General features: G+C 43.5%; 1 protein-coding gene across 2 annotated transcripts; it reads right to left on the reverse strand.

Annotated features, from left to right (window-relative positions):
* Window positions 1-2,404: 2,404 nt before the first annotated feature.
* Window positions 2,405-7,764, reverse strand: USP51 (ubiquitin specific peptidase 51). Of its 2 annotated transcripts, none has more exons than XM_059158018.1 (2): window positions 7,586-7,764; window positions 2,405-6,665 (listed from the first exon to the last, which is right to left on the reverse strand). In XM_059158018.1, exon 2 carries the CDS (start codon window positions 6,614-6,616, stop codon window positions 4,508-4,510), a length of 2,109 nt encoding a protein of 702 aa, XP_059014001.1. In that variant the 5' UTR covers window positions 6,617-6,665; window positions 7,586-7,764; the 3' UTR covers window positions 2,405-4,507. The 2 variants fall into 2 exon arrangements, with proteins under 2 accessions (XP_059014001.1, XP_059014000.1); XM_059158017.1 differs by lacking the exon at window positions 7,586-7,764 and adding an exon at window positions 6,841-7,139.
* Between the last annotated feature and the right edge of the window lie 3,442 nt (window positions 7,765-11,206).

The raw sequence follows: 11,206 nt of genomic DNA on the forward strand, positions 1-11,206 counted from the left end.
TAGTGTGATTGGCCTGAGGAATTTACAGACACATAGTTCCAGCCCAGGCCCAGAGTAGATAACAATTGTATGTTTGGAAGGAATAAAGATAAGGAACTGAAAATAGTGTAGAAACAGAATTGGACATTGCAAGTCAGTATTGGGCCACCTAGGAACCAGTTCCTAATAGGCAAGTGCCTCCACAATAGGCAGGTGGGAAGGATCTACAGTTGAGGAACTGGCATTGTGGGCACTCTGGAAAGACCAGGGGAAAGGTCAGTGGTGAAGGTGATTCACAAGGTATTGGTCACAGTACGGAAGCTAGAAAGGAAACCTGGTATATCTAGAGAGAGCTGATAGTTTCACAGACAGTAAAAAGGCAAGGATATGGCATTGAGTGAAACTGTGTGTCTAGTAATGGAGTAGGATTTTGGCCTCATCCATTCTGGGTATCCTTAGGAAAGCCATTTAGCCTGATGCGACCATCCTAACCAGCTACTGTCACAGAGACATATTCAACTGTAGCATGGGCAATTTTGTGTTATCAGTTGTTAGATCACTCTCCAAGTTCCAGGTTATCTGCATCCAGGTTTATTAAAGGCCATCTGCCTTCTGTGCTATTTTGGTCTGCTGTGTCTTCCATAGCAACATCAGTAAAAGCAAAACAAAACAAACAAACAAAATGTTTGAATTACCTGTAATGAATTATAATGGAATGTGCACAAGCTTTGGGGAACTGGCTTTGAATACTGGCCCCACTACTCAAAACAGTAAAGTAAACTTAAGCAAACCTCTTTTCCATTCTGAGTCTCACTTTCCCAATCTGTGAAATATGTTCAGTAATGATTATATTCCAGGATTGCTGTGCCAATTCAGTGAGATAATAGAGGTAAAGCAGTCACCAAACTGCCTGCCCTATCTATTCATGGTACTCATGAAACATGATTGCCTTATTCTTTTTTTTTTAAAAGATTATTTATTTATTTATTTGACAGAGAGAAATCACAAGTAGATGGAGAGGCAGGCAGAGAGAGAGAGAGGGAAGCAGGCTCTCTGCTCAGTAGAGAGCCCGATGCGGGACTCGATCCCAGGACTCTGAGATCATGACCTGAGCCGAAGGCAGCGGCTTAACCCATTGAGCCACCCAGGCGCCCCAGCCTTATTCTCTTTTTAATTGGGAATACCACATCATTGCTGTGAGTAAGGTTTGAAGCCTAGCACAGGTCCATAGCTGAGCGAAAGACATGCAGGGACCCACTCTGGTCTCTCAATCTTCTATGTCAGAGTTCATTTAAGGTCGCCATTCTCTTCCTTCCTTCTTCTCTGTTTATGGCCCCAGGAATAGGATGCACCCAACTCACCATGCAGCATATTGAATATGTTCAAAACACTTGGCTACAGGTGACAGGATCCCAACTCAAACTAGCTTAAGCAAAACAAAGGACTTTATTGGCTCAGACAGGTAGGAACTTTGGGACTTCAGGAACATCTGGATCCACAAGTTTCAAATGATGCTCTCCAGGCTCTTTCTCCCTATCTCTAATTCTATTTTTCTCCTCATGGTATGAATATCAACCCCTAAAATTCTCAGATTAATGTCATTCTAGTCTAGAGACTTCAGCATGGGAGGGGAGCAAGACACTTCTTTCTCCCAGTGTCTACATATATTCAATTTAGCAATGGACTCTTATTGGACTTGCTTGGGTCCAACAGCCATCTTCAGAATTGCTTCTGTGGGACAGGTGTGGGTGGAGGAGTGGAGAAATTGAGAACTCCAATCTGGCCTAGCCTGTGGGACATGCTCACTCTACGGAGGAGTGAGAGGAGCACCGCAAGGTGGCCAATAGCCCCAGCAGAACCACAAGGAATTGGGGAAGGGCTAGGCTGCTAAGCAGACTACACCCCCCCCCCCACTAAATACAGCCACCAGACATCACTCCCTTGTCACAGTCATGGTGTGCCATGTGATATAAAAGTGTGGAATGGTGAGGTACACAGTCTCCTAGGAAGGTAAACTACTACAGTACACCACAGCGAGGTGTGGTACACAATCATAAGGTAAGAGACACTGTGGGGATCTCAGGGACACTGGTGAGGAACAGTGTTGCCACACACATACCACAAAGCTCAGCCTCATCTTCAGCTTCTGCTCCCTTTCACCATCCAGTCTTCCATGACCACCAACTCTCACACTTTGCCCTTTTCCTTGCATTGTACCTCGTATTCTCTCCACACAACCTGGCTATTTCCTCACTGAGCACCTCCTTTCTTAAGCCATCCCCTGCAGGTGAGTAGCATTTCACACACTGTATGTGAGGAAAATACAACCCTGATCACACTGTATTATAGCACAGGACACTTAGTGAAGACTTGATGGATGAAATAGGTGAGATCATATTAATACAGCAAATAACTGAACTCATCCTCACATTCAACAAACATTTATTAACACAGAAATGAATGAGGCGTGGCCCCCTGTTCTCAGAATACTTGGTGCAGAGGGGCAGAAACAATCACAAAGCTCCAGTAGAATCACAGTAGAATATTATTGAGGTACAAAGTACTCTGAGGCACAGAGACAGGGATATAGGCATGAGGAAGAAAAAATTTTCCAATATATACCTGCCTACAGCATTCAGAAAAGGCTCTAGAGAAGTCATCTGTGAGTTGGGTCTTGAAGGAGGAATAGAAGCCACCAGGGAAACAGTCAAAGAAGGAGCTCTACAGGCTGGGACTCAGGGATGGAAGTAAGTAAGAAGTTCAGGGAACCAGGCATGAATGATGGAATAAGGAAAAAAGAGAGGGAGTAAAGGAATGAGTAAGATTATCAGGCACAAACCCATAGCTTTACTATAGAAATTGAAAGGTCTTGTTTCCCTATGGAGAGGGAAGTGGAAGAGAGGGTGGGATCTCTTCAGATATGGGTCCCTGCCACTTCAATGAGGCCATGGGGCTTGAACATCAAAGCCAGAACTTAAGTTGTGATCTAATATTCCTAAGCCACTAAATTGTCAAGAACCACTTTTCAGTAACAAAGAATTTGTATGAATAATGGAGTTCTAAATGGGAGAGAGTCCCTACTATTTTCATCTTTCTCAGATGTTGTTGATTCTTCCCAAGAAACAGCTCTTTAGGAAATCAGATGGGGTGTGGAACCTGAAAAGAGAATGTGGGCTAAAGTTCCAGCCTTCCACTCATCTCACAATTGAGTAGTAAAATTATGGTTAGGACTTTTTTTTTTTTTTTCAAATTCTATTTATGTATCAACATAAAACTCAAACAAAAATATTAACAAGGCTTTTTATCTTGTTATTCCTATCTCCTTTTAGTTTTCATACCTATATGTATTTTAATGTTTAAATTAAAAAAAATTTAAGTTTTTTAAATTTTAATTTTTTCTACTTAAATGTTCTTAATTTAAATTTTTTATTTTTATTTAAATGCTTTTCTTTAAATTTTTTATCCTTTTTGCTTAAATATTTAGCTCTTATTTAAATCTCTCAAATTGGACTTTCTTAAAGTTGTTTATATATCCTAAAATTCTTTATTTTTCTTTTTACTTTTCCTTTTTAAAATTTTTAAAATTAAAAAAATTTAAACAAATTCTTTTTGTGTTGAATTGTTCTAAATTTTTTCCTTTAAAACTTTTCTGTAAACTTAAATTTGAATTTTCATTCCAGTCTATATTTTTGGAAATTTTATTTCTTAAACTATTCATGAATTTTGCTAACATCTCATTTTTCAATACAAGTGTTTTACGGTCTAATTTAAAGAGTTATTTATGTTAACATTTTATTTAGACTTTTAAGAGCTCCCTTCCTCCTTTTAAAACTTTCTTTCACTTTAACTTTTTTGTAAACTTTCATTTTTTATCTTTGTCCTTTTATTCATTTTACCTTTTGTAAACTAAGAATTTCTAAAATTTCTTTTTAAGCCTTATTTTATTAACCATTCTAAAATTTTAAATTAAAAAACTTGCAAATTTTGAAACATTTCTTTTATTTAACTTAAATTCTTTCAACATTTAAAACATTTTTTTAAAATAAAGTTTTTTTTTCTTTTGAACTGTTTTAAGACTTTTAAAAAATATCTTTACAATATTCTTTTTAAAAACTATTTGACTAATCAGCCACAGCTAGAACACGAATTGTGAAGCTTTTTGTTAATGTAGGACTACTCCCTGATTGCTCATGGTATTTTTGTAGAAACAAATGACATACAGCGCTGGCAGAACATCTCATTTCCCACTCTTCCCACCTAAAGCAATCTATTCACTTAATTATGCTTTATGTGACCATTTTCAACCTCTTCTCCCTCCTCCCATTTCTTAAGGCTGAATGGTCACTAGCTAGTATTTTCTCCACTTACAGACCCATAAGCCACCTATAAAATAAGTTCTTCATATCAAGTTGCTACTTGTCATATAGGTGCTGTTGCCATTGTCCATTCCAGGTAGGTTTGTGTGTCACTTCAGGATCCTGGCATATTTATTTCTTTCACTTTTTTTCTGATAAGTGGTCTTGCAAGACTAATCTTTCTCTAGACCCTGTTTGTGATAGAATAGTAAATACCCTTCACTGTATAGTAAGTCCTCAATGGTAGCCTTGGTGATGATGGCATCATCACAGCTAAACCATTGGTCCTTTTGTTGTCGGATAAAGCTGGTGTAGTGTCCACTTTCCAAAGTTCCATGGTGATTAATCACTGCAAACAAGGAATACTTATTCTCGTTGGATGTACAGTCCGTTGGTGGTTGACCTTCTTTCATTCTGCTCTCCTTAGTGGAAGCCAAAAACGGAGTCATGTCCAGCTCCAAGGGAAAGGAGATAAAAGTATTAATCTTTCGCCTCTGTTTACCTACATGTTCAAATCGCTTGAGATGAAAACAGGCCACAATAGGTAATTTCTTCATTGTAAGTTGTTTGGTAGATTCCTGATAGCTTTGGCAAGTACTGCATTTGATTTTGGAACTGCTTCCTAGGTACTCTGGCCTTGTAAACCACTGTAGGCAGTCTGTGAGTGAGGGGATTCCTGGTATGTGGTCATCCCTACTCACTGTGCTGTCAGCTCTCTCTGGACTCTGGGAACCAAATGTGGCACAAGAGCCAGGCAAGTCCAAACTGATGTCCCAACATGGGTCTATTGTGGTAGAGACACTATGGCAAGCTTGACATGTGACATCTGACTGCAAGCCACCTGTAAATATCTGGTCTATGATGCAGTTACAGCAGTTGGGGTTATTGGCCTCCTGCACAACGCTGTCCTCTTTGCTGTGTCTATGCAGCACATCTAATATTGCAATGAGGAACTCATGGGCATCCTGCTGCCTGTACCCTGCTAAGTGTTCTGCATGAATCCATATTAGATGCAATAACTTATAGGGAATGTGAGGAGTTCGGCTCCCAGAGTACATAGCATGAAAAAGAGAAGACATTTCACAGACAAGACACAAACTAGGGCTTGTCATTATACATTTATGCTTGTCAGAGAGAAAGAAATTTTTCAATAGAGGAATATGGGTAAGTGCCTGGACAATACAATTCATAAAGCATGTGTTCCCTAGATTGATTAGACCCCTTAGGCCTATGGTATAGACTGACTTTTTTCTCCTCTTTTTCTTGGGTTTCACCAATTTTGGCTCCTGCTCCTTTGACTCACAGTTTGAATGCTTCTCTTCAACACCTGATGTCATACACTGTTGTTGAGAAACATCTGTTGAGGTGGAAGTTAGTAATTTCTCATTTTTCTCTTTTGTTTCTTTGGCAATTCGTTCCATATCTTTGTCATATACATAATCCTTACACATAAAGCAATATATAACCCCATGATAGAGGTCTACAGCTAAATTGTGCTGTTTTGTTTCTGCATGTTTGTGAATATGTTTCTCAGTAAAGCAGCCAAAAAAGACACAGGAAAGACAGGAGTGTAGTCTGTTCATATGGGTACTACATACATGACAGATACACGACTTTGCCTTACGTTTCCTAGCTTCTGGGGTCCCACTCCATATGAAACGCTGATAAATCAACCTCAGGTTCTTCCGCCAGTTCTTAGCCACTTTAAAGCTCTCCACATGAGAGCAGCCTGTAGGACCCTGACCAAACTCCACCTCCAGCAACCAGTCCCCTAAACCACCTGGATCCCCAGAGCCACCTAGGTCACTAAAACAGCCTTGTAGCCTCTGGGGCCTAGACCCCTGCTTGGATCTACGCCGAAGTCTGCGCCAGGGCTGGGGTTGGGTCAGAGGCGGAGTGGGAGGATGGGATGGAAGTTGGGGTGGGGCCGAGAGCCCAGGCGGGCCTCGGGAGCGGGCCCGGGGTTGGGGCCGAGGACGGGGCTTGCGGCGCGGGCAGAGGGGCGAGGAGCTGCTGTAACAGCGAGGGGGAGTTGAAGGGAACACGTTCTTATCGCCGCCGCTGTCACTCCACGTCAAGTTCTCCGGAGGAGGCTTATGCTCTTGCAACGGCTCCAGCTTCATCTCCTCAGCTCCCTGGCCTGAACAGGCTTTTGCCGCCCCCACCGCCTCCTTCTCCATTTCCCCCGCCTTTTCAGCCGCCTCCTCGGGAGAGGCTCCTCCCCCACCTCCCGAGCTCCAGCGGACCAAAGAGCCGGAGGGCAAGTCCCGAACTTGGGCCATCAGCTCACCGCCCGGCCTGAGAAGAAGGGCGTCTGGAATGGAGCTGCGACTGTAGATGGAATGAGACAGGGATTTCTGTGAATGATCTGGCCACTGTCATGGCCGCGGTGCGCCATTAGCGCCCCTGGGCCCCCTCCCACCTTGAGCTCAGCAAGAGGCCGCTGCGGGCTCCACCCCCTCCACTCTGGAGCTCTCAGAGCTGCTGTGGAGACCTAGGCGGTTACCTGGTTTAAAGGCGATCCGATCGTGCCAGGAGTGGGGCTGGGGAATAGTAGGCTGACAGAGGGAGGAAAACGGGGGCGGGGGGTGGTACGGCCTGAGCTTTAGGGTGAAAATGGAACCTTCTTTAAAAAGGCGCCACCCTCTGACTGCCTTTTCTGCGCCCTGCGCAGCCTCGCTTTAGTACAGCTTCCTCTGACGTTCTTCCTTTACATTCTTAAAAAACAAAAACCCCAAACCAAACCAAATCAAACAAAACAAACAAACAAAAACCCAACAACAAAAAATAATTTTTAAAAACCCACAAAAAAACCCAAACCAAAACCAAAACCAACCCCCCAAACAAACAAACAAAAAACTGAGGCCAACATTTTACCTTAAAAATGGCTAAAAGGGGGAACATCTATGCAAAATGGGTTCAGGGAAAGAAACTGTCCTCTTACTCCCACCTTACCTATGCTGCTGGGGCAGGGTGTGCTCCCCACTTGCCCCTACCTTCAAGCTCACTTTTGGTCAGCTAAGCTCTCGCGCCCTCTCACGCTCTTTTCGCGCTTGTGTTCCTCCTAACACTTCGCTTCTTGTTTCAGTACCTTCATCCCCTATTCCTCGGAGAATTCGGACTCCTCACGCCCTCCACGCGTTCACCGCCCCTGTCTTCAGTATGCGACCCCCCAAAGTCCCTGCCCTTTCTTTCCCGTCTCAGTTCCTGCAACGGCCCTGGCCCCCTGTTTGCTTAAAGGTCTGGGTTACCTTGGCCCACAGGCGCGTGATACAGAACGTCAGCAGCAGCTGCAGTACAGGCGCTCCTCAGCCAACGTTCTCTCCTGACCTCTCAAGACTGTTTAGGAGGGGGCCGCCCCTTGGCCCCTCCCCTCTCAACGTGTGGCCCCCCAGCCCCGGACTGTTCTCCTGCAGTGATGAATGTTACCGCTGTCCTGCTTGGTCAGACCTCTTCCTGAAACAGATTCTACTGGAGGTAACCACAGTGACAGATTCTAGGAAAAGCCCCTGAAATGGAGGTTCTGGTCTCACCTGGCTCCTGGCCAGCATTTCGCAGAAAAAAAGATTCATTGGAATGCGGGTTGGGTGGTTGCAAGGATGGCAACTCTCTGGCACAAATCCCTCAGGGACCCGTCAAAATCTGATCTCTGGGAGTTAAGTGGAGAGAGGAATATTATTCTGGAATGTGGTGATAGGAAGCATTAGTAGAAGCTTCAGATTCAGATAGGAGAGCCCAAGCATTCATTAGCTGTGTGAGCTCAGATAAAACACCTAACCTCCCTGAGCCTTGATTGTGTCCTCTGTTAAACAAAAGTAGGAATAATAATCCTAACCTATTACGAACACTAAATCATAATACATGTAAAGGATCTTTGTGGCACCTGTTTCTTTCATATCTGTTTCTCAGTTCTTAAAATCTGCCTGTAGCACAATGCATGGTACTTAGAGTAGAGAAAAAGACAACACTTCTGTCTTTCCAAATTCTCTCAGAGTTATTGCTCAGTTCACCAGATTGTCCCTCCTAAACAGTTCATGTATAGGAACACCCACTCAACAAGTGTACATGGATCCCATAATTGCCTTACTGTGCCAGGTTTTGCTATGAGAAATACAGAATAAAATGCTTTGTGTCCTCTGTGAGTTCATAGCCCAGGAGATTTTTCCTTCTCTTTAACAGACACAGCATCCAAGGCCACAACACCCATGAATGCTGGTATCTGTAGGACTTCTTGCCCTTCCTTTCCAATCCCAAGGATATTCCTGCTCATCAGTGAATATGTTTAATGCTACATTTAATCTCACTGGAACAGTCACTCACCTCCTTTCTAAACCTCAGGATTAGGATTCAGTTCTCTCAGGCTCAGGGGTGGTATCATAGGTGCCTCCCCAAAATGAATGTCAGCAATTTTAGGACATCAAAGAGATTAAATAATCTATATGAATTTTCAGAGTCAGTAGAGATTATCATGATCTTGGAGAGAAAAACTACCATAACTGTCCTGTAGCCCAGAGTGACTATATGTTGTGAGGTTCAAATAAGAGTTAGTCTTCAGATAAATATGTTTGCAGGCACATTTGCCTGGGAGACAAGACAGCAATGCTCTTATACTTCCCCACCATTATTAGTTGTGTTTGTAAACTTAAGCAAGGTATGTATCATTTTTACAATTCAGTTTCCCTAAGTAAGAAAAGGGTTGGTTAGACCTGTTAGCTGTTCTTACCATGAATGTAGCAGAAATCCTAATGAGGTTTCCAATTCACAGATACTTGACTCCCACGTCAGCTAATGACCATGTTGCTGACTGGATAGGCTGCTATTCTCACGGCTTTAACTGCCATAACTTCACACAGAGAGGGGAGGCTTACTGTTTTCAGGGTAGAACTTTCAGTTTCTCTGGATGCAACTAAGTTTTCATTAGAGGAACCTCAGAGTTGGGATGACCTATTTAAACCAATGTGACTTTTGGCAGATTAGTTTGTCTTCCTTTGGAGTTTATAAAAGACTTTTAGTAAACAATAATAGTAGCAAGGATAGCAGGGTTTTCCAAAACTATGGAACTTGATTTTGTATAATATTAGAGATTTTGACTTGGGATTTAGACAGATTGCACCAGAGTATGCAAAAGCACACATCAAGGAGGCAGTAGGTAAAAGAAGCAGAAATAAAGTCACTACTGAATACCCAGGAGAAGTTTGAGGGAAGGCAGGGTCAGAGAGAGGGAATGGCATGCCATCTTGCTGGTAAGTAGTTGAGTGGCACAGTGGAAGGTGAAGGCCTCTGGTGGCTTGAAGGGTAGTCCCTCCACCTCCCTCCCTTCCCTCCATCTGAATGATCTTTTGTTTTGTGTGTCCTCCTTTGGCAGAAATCTGGAGTGGAGTAAAGAGAGCTTAGTGACCCTGTAAATCCCAGCAGTAGCCACCCTTTCCTGAAAAACAGCCAGTCATTGCCCCCCACAAACTAGCCTGGTCTACCCGGACCAAGCCTTGTGATTCTAATCCACTTCTTGACAAGAAAGCCCTGAAGGTTAAAACAGGGAAGGGGACAGATCATTCGGATCCCATGAAGTAACCCCAGAGGTTCAGCCCCAATTCCATCCTCAAAATTGACATTGGTCTGGACCGATCTCCAAGGATCTGGTCTCCCTCCTGATTTTGCCCTGTTTTATACCTAGCTCAAGTGTTCCCTCTTCCAGGAGGCTTTCTCTGATCCCCCACATCTGGGTGGTATCCCTCAGAATACAGCAGCACTGCACAGACAGGGCCCTGCTGGGCCCAGCCTCTGTATGTGTATATGTATGTATGTATTCTGTATGTATGTATTGAGAGAAAGCATGAGAGAGCATGGAGGGGAGAGGAATTGAGGGGGTGGGTAGGCAGAGAAGAGGGAGAGAGAATCTGGTCTTGGAACCCAATGTTGGTCTCAGAGCCCAGTGCTGGGCTGGATCTCATGACCCTGAGATCACGACCTGAGCTGAAATCAAGAGTTGGATGCCTAACCAGCTCAGCCACCCAGACGCCCCAGAACCCAGTCTCTCTCTCTGTCTCTCTCTTTCTTTTTTAGAAGATTTTATTTACTTATTATAGAGAGAGAGCGCGCGTGAGACAGGAGAGGGCCAGAGGGAAAAGGGGACTCCCCAGTGTGGACTCGATCCTGGGACTCTGGGGTCATGACCTGAGCTGAAGGCAGGCACTTAACTGACTGAGCCACCCAGGTGCCCAGACCCAGCCTCTCTTAAGGAGGGTCCTTTTTGGTCCCTAAGTTTGGACCCTGCCCCGGCCCCTCACCCTCTCCTAACCCTGCCCCTTTGTTATAAAGAGATCACCTAAAGAGAAATGGGGGTCCTGTGGAAGTGTAGCTAGAAAACATGTTCAAATCTCAGTCACTTACAAGTACCTAGAGGGAAACCTCTTTGGAACTATTGACTAATTTATGAAGGAATTTTTTTCCCCTAGGTAAAGGCATTTTGCTCAATCGTGGCTAGCAAAAGACTTGCTTACTTCTGGGTTAACAGATGTAGATGGAAATGCTGACTGCTAGCTGTGTAACTACAGTGAGACTCAATAGTTTGTTTTCTGACAGTTAGCCAGCTAATGCTGGTGCTGAATGTTGATGCTGGTGGTATAGGGATCAGATTTTGAGAACCACTGTTTTGGGTTAATGTATAAAGAATCACAGGTCAGGGCCCTTCTGGCCTTAGTAGAAGGAACATAACTATCATAATTTCAAAATAGCGATGAGCATAAAGTATACTTCAAGAAATGTGAAACAAATGTAATGTGATCTGAAAATCTTTATTAGTGACATTGTCACATGTACTAATCATATTATTGTGGTTTCTTGCCTAGGTTAATAATTGAAGGACATGTTCA

Source organism: Mustela lutreola, chromosome X, assembly GCF_030435805.1.
Source record: "Mustela lutreola isolate mMusLut2 chromosome X, mMusLut2.pri, whole genome shotgun sequence".
Taxonomy (NCBI): domain Eukaryota; kingdom Metazoa; phylum Chordata; class Mammalia; order Carnivora; family Mustelidae; genus Mustela; species Mustela lutreola.

Coding starts and splice junctions, on each gene's coding strand:
- USP51 (XM_059158018.1), bottom strand. CDS start 6,616: ATGGCCCAAGTTCGGGACTTGCCCTCCGGCTCTTTGGTCCGCTGGAGC.